General features: G+C 30.8%; 1 protein-coding gene across 1 annotated transcript; it reads right to left on the bottom strand.

Moving 5' to 3' along the window:
* Positions 1-6118: 6118 nt before the first annotated feature.
* On the bottom strand, positions 6119-17927 carry LOC11433922 (coatomer subunit beta'-1). The gene is made up of 17 exons (XM_039833519.1): positions 17922-17927; positions 17175-17279; positions 15340-15393; positions 13073-13189; positions 12915-12980; positions 12059-12247; positions 11480-11617; positions 11240-11314; positions 10938-11114; positions 10750-10835; positions 10544-10666; positions 9894-10008; positions 9699-9770; positions 8752-8948; positions 8553-8646; positions 7240-8473; positions 6119-6467 (listed from the first exon to the last, which is right to left on the bottom strand). Exons 1-17 carry the CDS (start codon positions 17925-17927, stop codon positions 6460-6462), a joined length of 2856 nt encoding a protein of 951 aa, XP_039689453.1. The 3' UTR covers positions 6119-6459.
* Between the last annotated feature and the right edge of the window lie 1551 nt (positions 17928-19478).

The following is a 19478-nucleotide window of genomic DNA, read 5'->3' as shown; positions in this document are numbered from 1 at the left end:
CTATTGCAGTTAGTATAATCATTAAGAGTCGGATCTAAATTTGCTAAAGCATATAAGCAAAAATTTAATTCTCTATAAATATAAGAAATTATAACTTTCATAAGCATATATGTTCCAAATTTGATAAACACTCATACAAACTTCTATAAGTAGCTAGCAGTTCTCTTTATATATATATTCTAAAACTTTTTTATATATGTTTAAAATTATATTTGTATAAAATTTGTTAAACACTTGTACAAACTTCTTATTGAAGTCAAATATCTCAAAATTAAATAATTTTTTATATACACTTAAAATTATGTTGTATAAAATTTATTTAATAAAACACTAATAAAAATGTCTCAACTAAGTCAAATATCTGTAAAGATTAAAACCCGTTTATATGTGATTAATGCATTAAAATCACGTGATTATCCTTTATTTCTCCATTAAATATCTAAGGTATTTTATTTATGATATTAAATCAATTTAAACGAAATTAAATCATTTAAATAATGTGATTCTCATTACCTTTATAGGAGTAAAGTAGTCACACACATATATATATATATATATATATATATATATATATATATATATATATATATATAGAGTTTTTCTATTTACACCCCATGTTTTTCTAGTTACACCCAAATTTTCTTAATTTTTTTATAATACCAAAATTGCCCTTTTATATAAATTTTCTTAAAACCCTAATTTTATTCATTGTCAGTGAGTTTCACCCTCTTTCACCCCACAAAGCGATCGATCAACAAACAATTTGATGTTCAATATCAATCTCCATGAAAATTAAAGAGTGAATCAAAATATTTTTCATCCATACTCAATTTTTTTCCTTCAACTGCACTGATGCACTGTACGATTACAGTTTTAATTTACATTGGCAAGGTTAACTTAAATTCAGTTTAAGTAGGTTCATGTAAACTAGTTTACATGAACCTACTTAAACTGAGTTTACATGAACCTACTTAAATTGAGTTAACATGAACCTACTTAAACTGAGTTTACATGAACATACTTAAACTGAGTTTACATGAACCTACTTAAACTGAATTTACATGAACCTACTTAAACTGAGTTTACAAAATCGCAGAACTGTGAATCGCAGAACAAGGAAAACACAAAATCAGAACTAAGAACCCATAACAAGAAAAACACAATCGATTGAAGAACAACACTTGCTAACCTGATTTGCTTCGAATTTTCTTTGAAATCATGAATGGACGTGAGAAAGTATGGTTTTGAAAATCTTCGCAGAACACAATTGATCGATTGCAGAATTATGGTTTTGGAAGAAGGGTTTTGGGGTGTAACCAAAAGAGAAGGAATAGGCTTTTTGAAAATCAAATTTTATGAAAGGGTAATCTTGTCATTTTGGGGTGCAACCATGATTAACTGGGGTGCAAGTAGAAAAACTCATATATATATATTATCTTGCAACACAGCCCTCTCATTAAGGAGAATATCTTCATTAAAAATAACATTCATTTAAAATATTAAAATGTGATTAATGATTTAGAAATTTTTTATTACATTAATATCATTAGTTTTTTTATGGTCCTTTTGAATATTTGTATTTCTTCATCAGTTTGAAAACAAATCATTATTGTTTGATGGTAAACAACGAAGACCATATATAGAACTCGAGATTTTTAAAATGCTTTTCCAAAGAATAAATATTTACATCAACAACACAAAAGAATAAGAAAGTGGTATACACCATATTATTGTGGCCATAATGCAAGTACAATTGATCTGTATTTTAAATTTACTTGTTTAGTACGACCGAACAAATGAAGTACAGTTTGATTGCATTTTAAATAGATTGATCATGTTAATGATTTGCCTTTAAAACATGATTTGAACCCAACAAATATAATTAATGTGATACATGTGTTGTTTTGCATAAATTGAATAAAGCATTGAAGTTAGTTAACCAAATTGAGAGAAGTTTTTGACAAAATTTTAAAATTTTAAAATAGCATTTAGGAAACGGTGCTTTTTTCAAAGAAAAAAAAAAGAGAAGAAATGTGTATAAGAGTAATATATAGGGATGCTATGAACTGTGTATAAGATTGAATTTTTTTTTTTTTTTGGTAAGTAAATAAATTAAATATGTGTATGCTTTAGTTATTTCCGTTTTTTATTAAAAAAATTGATAAAATTTGTCATTTATGATTCTTAATGATTATCGACCATAAAACAATATCATTGCCAAATTTCGGTTATGTAATTTTTTACACCATTGATGTCATTGCTTGTTTACACTATTATTTTGGAAGAAGTTTTTTGTTTCAAAATTATTTGGCCATAAAGCAGTTTCAATGCCAAATTTCAGATACATTGATATTATTTTTTATTTTTTTTTGAAATTTTTTGTCATAAAAACAATTTCAATGTCAATTTAGGTTAGCATTTATGGGGAAATGCATGAGAAGCTTGAGTTTAGTCCATGAAACCACATGTCGTTAGAATGCTTTGGTGAGAAATTTATTTCTATATATACATATATGAGGAAAACCCTCAAATGTATAGTATATAGATATAGATAGATATAGATAAATATAGATATAGATGATTCGACCATTGATACTCAAAGTTTGTTTATGTGAATGGGAGACATCATAAACGAATTCAACGGTATCATATTCGATTGAGCAAAAAAATTATGAAAAGAAACAAATGGATGAACAAAAAAGAAACAAATTATCTAATATAAAAGTGGATATAAAAAGATAACAAAAATGGTGTCAAACAACTTTATTATCTATTATAACTATTTGCAATGAGTGAGACAGTTTTTCCTTGTTCATATCTCTCACAAACCAAAGCCTAATACTTCGAAGCCTGATATTCCAATTTTCTTTCGAATGGGATATATCACCAACGAAATCGATTTTTCGAGACATTTGGATTTTAAAGAGAAATACAAAGAAGACATATAGAAAAAGAAATGAAATAGAAAGAAAGACAAATACGAATTGGAGTTGTGATGTGAAGAAACTGCTAGCCAATAGGTCTAATTTATAGTATATTTTACAGGATAATTTCGTAAAATAACAATATTTAACCTAGCCAATTATATTTGAGTTTATATCTTAGCCATTAAGCAATATATATTAATGTTTTTTTTGTTAAAGTGTATAATTAAATTGACAAATATTACTTGACGTCACATCTTAGCCACTAAGCAGTACATAATGATATGTTTCTTTAGCAAATTGAATTTTTGAAAATGTTGATTATTTTTTTGTTAAAGTGTATCATTAAATTGTCTGATATTATTTGATATGTTTCTTTAGCAAATTCCATATTTGCTTGGCAAGCATTAAAAACAAAATTATTGAAGATTGCCTCACACTACTATTATGAAAATTTCTTTAAAAAAAAAAAAACTACTATTATGAAAATAAAAAACAAAACAAATTTGCATCTCATTAATGCCAAGCTCATGAGATTCTTTGGTTTGCCTCGAAATACCACATGTCAAATGAGAAAAAAGCTGGCATATATATATATATTTCCTTGAGATGCCATATGTCAAATGAGAAGAAAAAAAACCTGCCATAAATATCATAGCAATGGCAGGACGAAGGTTATTACTCAATTTGGTGTTTAGAGTGATTAAAATGAGAAAATATTATAGCAATGACACGCTAATAATGAGCAATTAAATTTTTATCACTTAAAAGAAAAAAAAATGAAATAGAGCAACACACTTAATAAGAAATTTAATTGAAACCTATTTTGTTAAAAAAAAAATTTTTTTGTCTAATATCATTATTACGAAAATAAAAAGTAAAAAAGGTCTAACATTATTTGGTGTTTTTTTTTGAATAAACACTATTATGCGTTATTATTAATAAAAAACAAATTTGAATAATTCAATCAATTGTTATTTTAATCTTTGAATTCAAATATTTTAATTCAAACTATCTTTTTTTAAAGAATTTTAATTTAAACTATTTGATTAATAAAAAAAATTATTTGATTCAAATTTGTACTTTTTGAATTTGAAATGTTTGATTTCTAATAAATTCAAGTAATAGAATTTGATATTGTAAAACTTCCTTTTATACATGAACATTAAATACAAATATGTGAGGATGATTGTGGTGAGAGCATTTTGTGAGGATCAATATGGTGAGAGCATTTGTAAAAAAGAAAGGGACATGTGGCAACACCAAAACAATAGTAATTCATTTCCATTTCCATAAAAGTCTATGAAATGGGTCATAAATTTATATTATATAGATGATATTTGTATATTCATCTAATGACAACTTTGGTGACAATCTTATTTTTTTTCTCTTTTTATTGGTAAAAAATAATGGAGAGAGAAAAAAGAAAGAGAGAGAATAAGAACATCACGTGAGTATGAAAGAGAAAGTAGTAAAAAAGTTATACAAAATGATGGTACAAATATCACTCTTAAAATTAACCTTAGAAATATATACAACATAATCAGACTATTGAGCAAGCTAAATACATCACATCACCATAGAATTGTAGTCCTAGTCATTGTTGTCAAAATCCCAACTTAAATACTAAAATTCATGACTATGCGACTTTACTCGTTTTCAACGATTGAAATTTATTGCAGAATTTTAAAACAGACAAAATCCTAATGAAACCGCATCAAAATCGCACAAAATCGTGAAATCCATCTAAAATCCAGGGATTTTGAAGGATTCTAACCATTTTTTTATACGGGTCAAGTTTACCCGGTTTGTCAATTGACTCGGTTCATACCCATGACTCGGTTCTAAAAATACATAAAAGACCAATTTTGTCTAGTTTGTATAGCATTATTACGACTACTAATAAATCTTTTACATCTAAGAGTCATTTATGTATATAAGTATTTATCGTGTGTAGACTCCAAAAACATGTTATTGATGTAAAGAAGCTATGACCAATAAAGGATGGAGAGGCACCAGAGATGTCTATTTATTATATAAGAAGTTTAAACCCTTAAGGATACATAGCTCCTTGTGACTATATAAACTTTTTGAGATTCTCAAACAACCATTTCATTTTGGCAAAATCTCAGTTTTTCAGAAATTTTGAAGTGTCCTACACTTAAAAATTCTTCCTGATACTATGTTTTGAATCAAGTGATATATGCCAAAGCATGTCATATCAGACCAATAAAATTTACTATTCATTCATCACATTACCACATTGAGAGGTTGAAGAATTAATTGACAAATACGATGACATACGAATATGTGAAGCCTAGTAAAAGTTGTCCTAATGATAATAGTACCATTCAGCATAACCCTTCAGGTTCGGTTGACTTTCTACAGACCTTGCCCCAGTTATCACTCACTCGAGCAATTATGTTTTCAAGGTGAATTAGATCATACACAAACCATTTTTAATGCCACTATGAAATATTTGTATAAAATTTATAAACCATCACAGTGTACTTCACTTACATGAAGCACCTTAAGTACAAATTGACAAAAAAATTAAAATGAAGTACCAAGTATCAAAAAGGAGAAGAAGAAAAAAAACAGAATTTCAATTTCCCTCTTCAACACCACTTAACAATACTTTATTTTTCTATACTGCCACTTAAAGATCCCAATAACTGGGAATTAATACAACATTCTTGATTAATATCAATGATTTAATTAGTATCTATTGTTTGTGCATGTCCTCACATGAATGCCTAGCATCATATTCAATGAATTAAAATGTTTAAAATTTCATATACGACACATCCTTACTGTGCAGTACCCATATTCACATTTTGAGCAGCATTTTTGAAGGTCTCGTAAATAAGCTATTTCAATTTTTGAATTCTATGAGACAAGTATGTGTAACTATGAGTGAAGTATTGGTTTCACTACTCTTCCTTCATTGCATAACTATGACAGAGCATAGATGCCTGAGCAGTTTTTAGAGTCGTCCCTAGCATGGATCATAACCTCTAAAATCTAACAGATGAAAGAATATTAAGATGTAACATACAGCTCAACTCCTTGTGATCTTCATATTTTCTTAAGCAATCAATAGTTTGAAGGAAAATTTTAGCATCGTTAACCCACATGTATTTTTACCACAAAAAAATAACTGCACAAAATTATGAAAAAGAATAGGCCAAAATGGTTCAGAGATTTGGTGCTCCTGACAATGCACCTAATTTTATGTTATCATCTATAATTCCGAAATATACAGCCTATAAGTGGTAAAAATATATGACTAAACTATAATTGGTTGGTAGGACTTGAGTGGTAATAGTTCTATATTAATCTCTAGTAGTCCAAATGGAAGTTAGCAAAAACACATCAAAAACAATCAATCAATCACCAGAGACAAAATTTGGATTTTCACGTTGTCCCAACCAAATGAGTTTATGATGACGGGGCTCCTTCATTTGTGCTCAGCTCTTCATCAGCCTCACATTGTTCTTCCTGCTCCTCAATATAACCCTCTTCTCCATTTTTTTCAGTCAACTGTAACAAAAGGACATGAATAACATAAGTGTATAATATTTCCATTTGCAGAAAAACATCATTATGAGAATTGCTGGAAACAGCACTGTCAGTATTGGAAACAGTAATGCATTTAAAGCTTTAGGTTGTGCCAAGTGATTTTCTCATTCATATTTTGATACTAAAGAAGTTGTACAAGTATCTGTTCTCCTTGTAATAATAAATTGTAACTAATCAAGTATATGCAAAAGATTGCATCAGTGGAGTGCTAATTAGGGATGTACACGGGTTAATCTATGTCATGTTTAATCAAACTTGTTTACCTGAACAAACATATGTCCTCCGTTTGGGTATGGGGTCAGAAACCCGTAGATTGCTGTCAAACCCAACCTAATGATGAGCATGACCATTTGGGTAGGGGCACCAGATCATGAACTATAAAATATCTCTCAAATTACAAAATAATATAATTAAATGGCATCCTATTCAAATATCTTTGCCTGAGTTGGTTCGAGTTCAACCCAAACTATGAGAAATATCAAACGCATTTAGAAATTTATATTTTATTTTTCTTCTCAGGTTTGGACAGACATGGTTCAATCCCACTCTTGTTTCTAGGTTCTAGTCCACATATTAAAACAATATCACAGAGCATAATCAAAGCAGAGATAATCAGTATGTAGTCAACAACTTAAAAAAACAATATCACAGAGCATAATTTTAAAAGAAGAAACATAATATGCAGAAGTCTGGTTCACATTTAATTCAATTAATATGTGGAATAGAAACTTACGGTAAACCATACTCCCAACATAGCTCATGGCTTCCGTCCACAGTAAATTGTTTGCAATACCAATCCGACTTACTCTATTGTCCCTATGGTAGTAGACAAATGCTTCTTCGGCTACACCATCCCCTCTAACCAAAATGAGTTTATCACCATCCTGAGAAAGATATACAGGGGAAAAATCCAAGCATTGAAGTTGGTTTGCAGAAGGGAAATTCTCATAGCCAAATTTAAACAACTTGACCCAAGAATCACGATTTCCAAAGCACTTCATCTGCCATATAATGAAATTGGTACCCTCAGCATCATGGCAAAAACAAATTTGATCCATCAGAACGGCAATTCGAGGTTGACGCTTTGGGACTTTCTCAAATCCCTCCGGTAGTAACAGTTCTGTATAAATCTCGGTGGACAAGTTGAGTGAAACGATTACATATCGATCAGTCGTAATATAACGAACATGATCAGGATTGTAATCTGAAAAGGAGTAATTGCGAAGCGCTAACCAGTTTATACTTCCATTTAAATGGAAACCACTGTTACTTCGAGACCTTTCAAACCAATACAAAGGAACTACTGGTAACTGTTGAACATCCTTCCATGATTTATTGTTTAAATTGAAAATTTTAACTGTATTTTCCAGAGCACTGCCAACTCTTTTCATACAGAACACTACCAACTTTAAAGTTTTTCCTAAAGGATCAAACCCGAAAGAGTATACAGAATTATCCTTTTCCATTTCGGAAATGCATTCCAATTTAAATCCTGTGGCAGGGTTCCAAAAGCATAGCTGAGATGACTGAAAAATATCGCGAAAGCATAACAATCCGTTGCAAGAACAAATAAGCCCCCAGGAAGTTGTGAAAGAATGTTCGAATAAAACAGATTCACGAAGAGTTGGGGCAGCTGGATCTTCAAGTAATGAATTCACAGAAACAGATACTAAAGGGAAATCATAGTAATGATATTCATCCGGTTCTGAAATCATGATTAGATACGGGTTTATAAAGCCCGACTTCTCCAAATGCTTTTGAACAAAATGTTCAGTACGAATGATGTAATTGAAGTACCTATTGAGACGGCTGACAACATTTAACACAGATCTTACAGGGAGATAAAAGAATATTTCTTCAATGAGATTCAAGGGAACGAGAGCTGGCGCTGATGCAACTTGCCAATATTCACACAAATCCGTATACTCCTCAGGATTAGCCAAAGAATAGGCATGTTTTGGATTAACCTGTGTATATTACCAAATAAATTTAAAAATTTATTTAAGTAAGCTATAGTCTATCTGTTAATAAAAAAGAAATAGTTACCTTGCTGAGATCTTTTCTCCATTTTTCCAGTAATTCTGAGACCTTGCTTGGAAGATATGATCGACCCATCAAGATAGCTTCTGGATTCTGATTGCTGCAAAAAGCATAAGTCAGCTACGCGTAATCACAGTTTAATCAACCCCCCACCGCCTATTTAATTAATGACATTAATGAAAATTGTGCAATGGTAGAATCTTACCTTTCTTCTAACAATTGACGGCAGTCTTCGCGTTTACCCAACATAAATAAGCAGAGGAAAGCAAAGTCGTTCTTCCCATGCTCTTTAGCAAGAGTTGCAAGTTTTGACATTCCTCTAATATCTACAGTAGAAGAATGTAGCAGCAACAATCCATGGAAATCCATTGCATGTTCTAAACACTCCTCAGCCATTTCTAACTGCAAGAACAGATAATACAGTGAGCTGCCAAAAAATAAACATCAAGTGCCTCCAGAAACATTACTTACAATGACAGGAATAAATAAATATTCAATGCCTTAACCATGCACTAAGATCCTTGGGAGTTATTAACAGGAGTGAAATGCTCCCTACTGGATTGATTTGGAATGAGATTGAGTAAAATACTATTGTACATTTTGGAAGTTTTATTGAAGCAATGGAAGGAACAAATGCTTTATGTGCAGGGGTCTTTCTTTTCTGGTTACTGTCATGTTTACCGTTTGTATTTCTGTACTGTAAACATATGCTTCCTCTGAATTTAGTGGCTATTTAATTATAAATAGAATTAAAGTTTTATTCAACTCAGTTCCCTATCAATTGGTATCTATCATAATGGAAGCATGGGAAGGGCTAAGAGCAGGGAGCAGTCCGACGATTCCAAAATATGATGAGAGAAGAGAGACATATAGGCGGATGACCCAGGTTTTGAGTATTTTAGAAGGCAACAAAATGCATTAAGATATTGGAGTCTGGTGGAACAGAAAATGTAGAAAAAGAAAACAGTGGCAAAGATGAAGAGGAAAAGAGCAAAGAAGAAGACAGCTCAGTGTTAGATATTGACATGAATATTTAGATATGTTACTCAAATAGATTTAAATAGATTTTGGGCATTATTCAGGAGCATAATTCAGCCAATTACTAACAGTAAACACTAAACACATTAATTTGTTTGACAGGGGAAAAAACACCTTTCCGTTAGACATAGCTAATTCTCCCAACTGCTTCCATTTAGATATGCTCTTCAGTTCTAGAGCAACATCCTGGAAAAAGAGAGGATGAACATTACTCCCAATATAATCTGACAAATCAAACTCATCAAAACGAGAAATGAAGATTATGCGATTTCACAAGTAATATTGCCTTCCTGGGACAGAAGAACTTACTTTTGCAACCTCTAATCTTCCATGCTGTATGGCTAGACCAAATCTGTACTCCGGGTCAGTGGCTAAGTTAAGAGCATCCTCAATCATGCCTCGTGATTCCAAGAAACGAAGGACGCTGCCATAAAAACAAGTATTGCAATTAGGATAGATATGACATGTGTTCCAAATTTTAAAACTGGTATAGTAATAATTAGTAACACCTTGTGTAATAGAAAAATGTTACAAGCCTACAACTTATAAAGAACATGCACTACATATCCCATACAAGGTTTTACATTAAAATCATAAAATCATGCGAAACAATGATAAAAATATGGAAGTAAATTAGCTAGAGTCCAAACTAACATATCGAAGGGGGCTAGAAGCAAAGTTCCACTAATATGCAAACTAATAACCTTTGAAACAAAAATACAAACTAACAGCTTAAGATCATATAACGTGATAAGACTTTCTATCAACCACATAAGATCCACTTTTATGTCGGGATCAGACCGGAAAATTTTGTCAAAGATAGAAAGGGCGTTTGGTGCATGACAATAATTATATATGCGCGTTTTTTTCAGTAAGTATATTTACATAATTTTATTAAGTATAACCCATTTAAGGAAAGTCATTATGAAATAAAGTAACCAGACAAAATTAACTATTACCTGTTATGATGCTCTTTTGGAATTGATGGCAGAATTTCTTTCGCTCTTTCAAAGTCACCACGGATCACAAGAGACTTGTACTTAATCAAGCTTAAAAGCAGTTTGTAGCCCATAACATTGAAGAACAATAGAGAAGAAGAAAAATAATCAATATTAATGCATGAGACATTACGAACAATGCAGGTAGTTGCTTCACTTACTTGAAATCTGAGTCAATCAAATATACTCTATCTTGGCTGGCAAGATATCCCAACAAGTACATCGGACGGTCCAAGTGAAAGATTGTTGTTACCTGAATTAATTTATACAGCAACAGATTTCATATGATCCTTGTAACTCAATAAATAATTTATTAATTTATTTGATAAAAGGAAAAAGGAGAAAGAGTCGATACCTCATCACCAACACAGTAATTAAGCCTCCAAGAAGAATTGGTATAGATAAAACAATCTTCAACCCAAATCCCTCTCCTGACACGTTCACTAATTTCATGAAGGAGCTTGCAGGGATTTTCAGTACCATCCTCATCCACAGGTATCCCATTATCTAAGTATGATGAAACAACATCACACTGCAACAGTAAAAGTAAAATGTTTACTGTCGTTAACTACCAAATACTCATTAAACCGAAAAAGATAGAGGCATAATACCCTCAAGAAAAAGCAATGAACTAAGAAATCAAGTCAGAAGACTCACATTGTATTTTACAGTGAAGAATGATGTATGGCCACAGAGCGCAAATAGGTCACCACTATCGTTCCAATAGAGGTTCTCAAGATACTAAAAATTACAAAAAATTTAAGAAATAAGAAAGAAAGAAAAAGTTAGAAGTCGGTTTGGTTGTTGAAAATGTTCTGTATTCATATAGTTTTCTATTATTTTTAATGGAAAGTAAAATAAAAAAGGCCAAAACTGTCACTGCATGAAATCATTTACTTTCAATTTCACTTCAATGCGCCGTATAAGTCTGCATTCAGCCCAATCATAAAAGCAAATGGAATCATTTGAGCACAATGCCAATACAGGGCCACCAAATATTTTTTCTGCTGAAAAAGTTGGATGGACACTCTTTTCCTGAAATACAAACAAAAAAATGACTTCAATTAAAACTTCCTAGAGAAGACTTATTTCAGTAAGCAGACGGCTATTCAATGAAATCTGTTTTGAGATCCAAGTCAGGCTTTGAATTTTTTTTATTTTTTAAAAGAGTTATCCCAGGTTCTTATTACAAAAAATTTCTATTTAGGAAATTCAATTGGCAACATAAAAATATATTTAAATGGTGTTATCACATGATAATACTTCCTACCATCTCATTTGTTTTGTATGATGATCAATAATTGCCTGCTTTAACAAACCACAAATCCAACAATTATCTTAAAAAGAACAAAACATCCAAATTGCTAAAATAAGCACTTTTAGCAACCGTCATTTTCATCATTTTCAGGATCAGTTGGCTGTTACCAGTATTTTCATCTTCAATCATAGAGTGGATAAAATGAGAGTATTTCAAACCTGGAAAGTTTTGCTGAAAATTTTAATCTTTGAATTACTTTTCCTTACAGCATACTCTCCATCCAAAGACCACACAATTTCTACAGCTGAACCACATGACATATTTGTCCATGGCAAGGCAGTATGTATAATATACTCACCATCCCCACAGACAGCAACAAACCTCCCATCCGGATTGTGCTTTAAACTCTTAATATAAACAACCAAATTACGAGTCAGTTATCAGTCGAGGTACATGAAGAAACAAATTAATAACAGTAATGGAAGCCAACGAACTAAATTATAAAGTTCCAAAATAAAATCCAGGCGTTATTGAGTTTTGAATTCAAACTGGTAAATGATTGCACATTGCACATTACATAATAAAACATATCTTCATTAAAAAAAATACTCATGTATACCCAGATTATATATGGTACAGAAAAATGTTGATGATCAATTAAATCCTATAAAACAATAACAGACTTTTAACATACACTATCAAAACATTAAAAAAATGGTTGGGAGCTTTTTTTTTTGGAAGGAAAATGGTTGGTAGTTATAAGGTTGGCTTAGTGGCTAGGGTGGGAGAGTTAAGGAGTGGAGTGATAAGGGTGGTCTTGGATTCAATTCCCACCTCTAACAAATACTAACAATTAACATACTAAAGTTGGTTGTTTCAAAACAAAACAAAAAATGAAAAAAATGCTCAGGTTTAATAAAAATGAAAAGGAATAAAAATAAAGAAGCTCAGATTAATATATCAAAATGCGTGAATTGCTAGATAACGTAAATATGATTGTTTACTAAAATCCGTTAAGAGATTAGTAATGCAAAATAAGGAAAATAAATAGTAAGAAAAAGGGTTTTCGCTCACTTGTGGATTGAGAATACATGCTCCCAGCTCCTTAACAGCTAATGGTAACATTTCTCCATCAACAATCTAAAAAGTACAATAATTATCTTTATCATTAATACAAAATTAAGTTTTCATTTCTTGCTTGCATATTATACTATCAAAGAATGAGCATATACCTCTGCTTCAGCTTCTGCATTCTTTATATCAACGATTTGAATCTCGTTATCCTTAGCCCAAATGATCTCTCCGTTGTTGTGCATGCTGGCTACAGGTTCTCTTCGAACAACCTTTAGCTGATAAAATCATAAAATTCCACGCCAGCATATTAGTTTAATTAACCTCGTAATCAAAGGCCAAAACAACACATTGGTTTAACCAGTAACCAATCAATTCATTCTGCTTAATTATTGACAAATCCAATTCAATTCACACAACCAAAAAACCTCATTAACTAAACCCTAAAAACACAATAAACCTTAACAAAAAATCCTAAACCTCATTGACTATCTAATCAATAATTTCTTAACCAGAAAACACAAAATAAATCTAAAATCAAAAGCAAAATAGTATTACCTTGATTTGGAGACAGAGATCCTGAAGAAATCAAAGAAACAAACAAAGATATGATTTGAAATTAATATTAGATCTAAATGACTAAAAATCGTATAAACTGTAATAAAACAAATCAATCAAAATTATGAAAAATTCTAATGGAAACACAAGAACTAAATTTAGAAACTAAATACAAAAAACGTGAAATCGAAGCCAATGAGTTTCAAGAATGTTGAAACGGTTTGAGAGAAAGATGGATGAAGATAACACATACCATTTCTGAAAATTGAGTGAGGTTGATATGTTTACTTGATGCAATCAAATCAAGAAGTGAACTCGAAGAGCAGAACGAACAAGGTTTGCAGATTGACGATGGCAATGATGATGATGATGGTGGTGGTGGTGGTGGTGGTGGTGGTGGTGGTTTGTGGTAATTTGCGGTTACAGAGAGAAAGAGTGTGAAGAAAACTAGAAGATTATGGAAGAGAGGGAATGGAATTCGAAGTGAGTGGAAATATGAAATTGTTGGAGGGAAAAAAGAAGAGAGTGATGTTGCTACGCGTTGTAAGGAAATAATTGGAAATGAATGGTTCAGATCTAATTGAACTACGATTTGTTTACTACTCCGTTTCGGTTAGTAGATTTTTGTTTATTTGAGTCGGTTTGTTAAGTTTTTTGATTCCAATTTTGTATAAATTTAATAAATGAATTTTAACCGTTTTTCAATTTAGATAAAAAAAAATTATTTATTTGAGTCATACATGCATGATATTCGAATTTGGCTAGTTATTTTGACCTAATACTCCTAAAATCTATTTAATCGAATTTTATATAACAAATTATATATATATAAACAATTATTTACACTTGAATAGAAGGCAAGCGGACAACAAGCTACGTCGCTATACATTTTTGGATGGCAAAACTAATCATCGTAAACACAGCATTAATGGACCTAGGAGACATGACATAGTTATACATGACCTTTTGAACTCTATGTAGAAGGTCAACAACCTCTGGTGTTAGGAAACCGAAAGTGACAAAAGCAAATGGTATAAAAGCATGTTAATTGTTAGAACACGTTTTCTCATGTTTGGTCACTTTGCTTGACATAACTTTTAGGGTTGTCTGTCCTACAGTAAAATAATAGGTCCAGAAGTTTTATGACATCAAACAAAACTACTTGCACTTTTTTTTTTTTTAATTCAAGCTTAATTTTACATATAAACATTTCATCAACAATATTACAAATCAAGTAATCGAACGTTTTTGTTTTAAATTAAGATTAAATAATACACTTATGAACCTTAGTTTTGAGAGAAGTGAATTTAAACCCAACAACATAACATTAATTGTCCAAAAATCATTTTTTAACTTGTTTTAATTAAAATAGAATCATGGTGTAGATATTTTTTGACGAAAAAAACCAATTTATAACAAAAATAATTTAAATGATTCACTTATTATAAGCATTTAATTTAGGGGATCTTCTTAAAAAAAAAAAATCAATATTTTTATGGTTTAAAGCTTTGCCATCATCATAAATAAATTGTGGAGGGAAAGTTGGTCTAAGTGTGTTGGGGAAGCTTCATATTTTGTGATCTACTCATTCCTTTTGCGTATCCAAATTTGTAATGAAAATGATTTTGCACTTATGTAAGGTAATGGTTTTCTAAATGAACTCGGTTTGGGCTATTATTCCTTCTAGCCTTATATGCGTGTTTTTTGTTGATCTTGAGTTGGTAACAAATCCCTCCATAATTTGTAAACTTAGTGATAAAGTGACGCTTCAATGATTAATAGCATGTCATTGCGTACCCATGTTTTATTTATCAAATTTTTGCGTGCAAGATCAAAATATTTATCCCTTATCTTCATTTTATGTTTCAACTAAAATAGTGGATAGATCGAATAAGAGAAGTATTTGACGTTCGAACTTTGATCCCTACATGTAATTATCTATGTACTATTTTACCAATTAAGCTCTTTTTACAAGGATTTTCTTTTATATTTCTTAAAATGAATTTTTTGAAAACATACGCAAAAATAATATAAGTTATTTCAAACTTACTTATTATAAGTTTAAAGCAAAATTATGGTGTTAAGTAATTTAAATATTCAATGTTAGAAATTTTAAAAGATAAAAGTTGTATATTTTTTCAGAAAGATATTTTTCAAAAATGAATTTTATGAAAAGTTTTTTGAAATAACTTCTTAATTTAGAGCTATTTAGAAATTTTATTATCTAAAATAAATTATACCAAAATGATAAAATACTTAAAACAACTTTGGAATACCCAAAAAAACAAAAGACTTTCTAAGATAAGTTGTTTAAACCAATTTCTCATTTTAAACTTTCTTTCAAAGATTATTTGTTAAAAACATTTAAACTAAAATATGAAACTAAAAAAAATAACTATTTTAAATGTATATATATATATATAGGATCCGTTGACACCTGGTGTCAACGGATTCGTTGACACCAAATCTCAATCGTTAAATCTAACTGATCCAATGTCTTGTACAATGTTGTGCGTTAAGCTTGTAATGCACTGTCTCTCCTCTTATACGATTGAACAAGGCATTCTATACTTTCCCAGTCACCGATTGAAAGTTATAAACAACATCTTGTCTTAATTCTATCGATCAACCCAAAGAATTAAAAATCATCATGGAAAATTGTTAGTGAGTTTTGACTTATTAGGGAAATTGGATTTATCAATTTAAAAAGTATTGCTCGGTTTAATATTTGGCTATGGGAGGTCATGAATTCTTATGATTTTATAATAATCTTAATAAAATCAACAACAATGACCATAAATTAGAATAAGATGAATCAAGAAATTCTCTAAAGGAAAGAAAAGAATTGAGGGATTTTAAATTAAAACTCTATGCTTCTTCATCATTGAAAAGGAAAAGAAGGCATAAAAGATATTAGGTTAAATATATTTATATTCGATTGTGGAAGCACGGGAAGAAACATTTCAAACATTTCTCCAATTCAAATCAAAATCTCACTATTCTATTGGGTAATAATTGGATTGTTGATTTGAGATACTTATGTATTGTTGCAGCACATTAGATTGGAGAAATGTTTGAGCATGTGCAAACACTGAAGGAGATGAAAAAACCATGGAATAAAAGATCATGTAGGTGATGGTTCACATGCATTGTTAAGTGAATTAACAAGAGTCTTTGGGTTAAATTAAATCAACGGATGTGATTTGGTGTTAACGAATTCGTTGACATCTGGTGTCAACAGATCCTGACTCATATATGTATATATAACAAATGGAATGATCTATGATCGTCATTTCTTTAGTTTCTTTGGAATTCAGGATTAGAACACGAGGACTTAACCTCAAAGGGAAACAAGACTCAACTCCGTACGTGTTAAAATTTTGATAAATAATTTAAATGGTGCTAAGCTTCCTTGCTTTCTCTTGGTTACAAATGTTAAAATTATTATTTGTCACCATGTAATTTTTTATGAAACTCAATTCCCTTCTCCAAACTACATAATTCAAAACCCACAACATACAATTTTCAAGAAAATGGTTTTTCACCTTACATCATTAATCAGTTAATAGATGATTCTGGCTCACAAAATCATCATCTATCGGCACAAATCATGTTTCCTTGGCCTGTCTCTAACTATTTGACAACCCTCGCACCCCAAACCCCTCGGCCTCTCTCTCCACAACTGAGTCCTTATCCATTGCCTACCAATCTCAACCCACAAGGAGCCAACATGGTATCTTTAAGCCGAACCAGAAATACTATGACCTTCACACCCGCATTACAAAATCTCCCTCCTTCGTAACCAAGTGTCTGCACTCAAAAATCGAATTAGAAAATGACTTTGAATGACAAATATAATGCTCTTATTAAAAATAAGACATGGGGATTTGTTGCTCTGCCCACCTAATATTAATGTTATTCGAACTATGTGGATTTTTAGTCATAATGAAAAATTTGATGGTTCTTTTGAGAGACATGAATCCCCTCTTAAAGATGATTGTGTAGGTCAACACGTTGGTGTGGAGTAGAAAGATTTTAGACCCATTTGTTAAATCGACGACAAAGTATGGCACGGTAAACATTTACATGTTAAAAATGCTTTCCTACCTAGGTTGAATCAAAATTGGAGCTTAGCACCAAAATCGCCGTTCCACATGAGGATTCATCTCTTTATCACAAATTTTATGTGGTACAACATATTTATTTACTTATGCATAAACCGATGGATATTCACATTTACGCTACATGAAATGCACCAATCAATATGGACTCCACCTTTATCCATCATCCACTGCATCTTTGATTTTTTACACAAATGCATATTGGGGAGGCTCTCCACATAACAGGAGATCCAATTTTGGTTACTAAGTGTTTCTTGGTGACAACTTACTTTTATGGTCCTTCAAACACCAACCCACATTATTATCATGCTTCAATGTTGTGGCTGAATACCGTCATGGTGTTGCAAAAAGGTGGTGTTTGAAACTTGTTGGCTACGTAACTTCTTTCTAGAGTTGAATTGCCCGATTCACAACGTCAACATGGTCCATTGTAATAACTCCAGTGCAATATATCTACCCAATAATCAAATTTAGCATTAACGAACCAAACACAACGAAATGAACATTCTCTTCGTCAGTACAAAAGTGGCTAGTGACCACATCTGAGTCCTTCATGTCTCCTTTGCATAATCAAATTTCATATTTCTTCACCAACTGGCTACCCTTAACACCCCTTCATGATTTCAGGAACAATCTTAGAGCATCACATTCTCCCGTTAATATTGTGGGGGTGAGATCAAATATTCTTTATATTAATACTAATATTTATTTATGTAAATTTTATTAGCCTTCATGGGCCACGATTAATATGATTTATTTTCATTTTTTAGCTTACCAATTCATCATGCACATATGAAACCAAACAATTGAATTTAAATGATTAATGAATTTTATCAACCAACGAATTGTTAGAAAATTTGAGTTTGATTCCTACACAAAACAATTATTAGCCCGTTTTTGTTTACCTCACAACCAAACTCTAAATTATCGTTGCTTTTTCCCTCAAAAATAGGAGAGTTACCAAAAAATAATAATCATGTACATAAGACCCTTGTGTCCATCAATAATAATCATTGAACATTCAATATTTTATTACTTATAGTTTTTTTCAGGATGTTTCTTAAAGTTTAATAGGTATACTCCATCGGTGAATTCAATGGGAGATTACAATACTTCCATATCACATTATTAACTTGTAACTACCCATACAAGAGTGGGGTTATGTGGCAAAATAGTTGATTTTGATTGAATGTTAGTGTAAAACTGGTTTTAATTGACGGTGGATATTCTTTAAATCATACTCCGTCCGTCCCAAATTGTACGTCGCTTTAAAAAAAATATTTGTTTTACAATACCAATGAAAAATTAATGTTACTTTTCCTATTATATCATTAACTATTTATTACTCTATCTTCTTTCAATTCCTTCATTTATCTTTCTCATATCATTTATTGAGAACAATTTTGTAAAACAACTCATAATATCTATTTCCCACACAATATTAATTACATTTTTTAATATGTGTGAAATGCCAAAAATGTCATACAATTCAGTATTTCTTATAGTTAGCATGTCACTAAAATTGAGAGAAAATAAAAGTGTTGTCGTTATTGCCTGTTTTTGACAAATCTTTTAATTACTAGATTTAGAGATAGTAGAAGTTGTAGTTATGTTTAAGAGGTTGGAATTTGCAAAAGGCGCGTCTTTTTTTTTGAATATTATTAAGGAATCAATGTTAGAACTATTATTGGGGATTATATTAATAATTTTAATGTCATTTTTTCATAGTTTAAATTTTCTGCATATTAACCCACTACTTAGCTAACATTTGATAACAATTTTGATGATAATCTTTTTATTCTCTTTTGTAATTGGTTAAAAACAATAGAGAGAAAAAAATGAGATAAAAGAGCAAGAACATAATGTGAAGTATGAGAGACAATTGTCT

Source organism: Medicago truncatula, chromosome 4 (assembly GCF_003473485.1).
Source record: "Medicago truncatula cultivar Jemalong A17 chromosome 4, MtrunA17r5.0-ANR, whole genome shotgun sequence".
In the NCBI taxonomy this organism is placed as follows: domain Eukaryota; kingdom Viridiplantae; phylum Streptophyta; class Magnoliopsida; order Fabales; family Fabaceae; genus Medicago; species Medicago truncatula.
The sequence above is the reverse complement of the archived record's forward strand: the minus strand, read 5'-3'. Positions and strand labels throughout refer to the sequence as shown.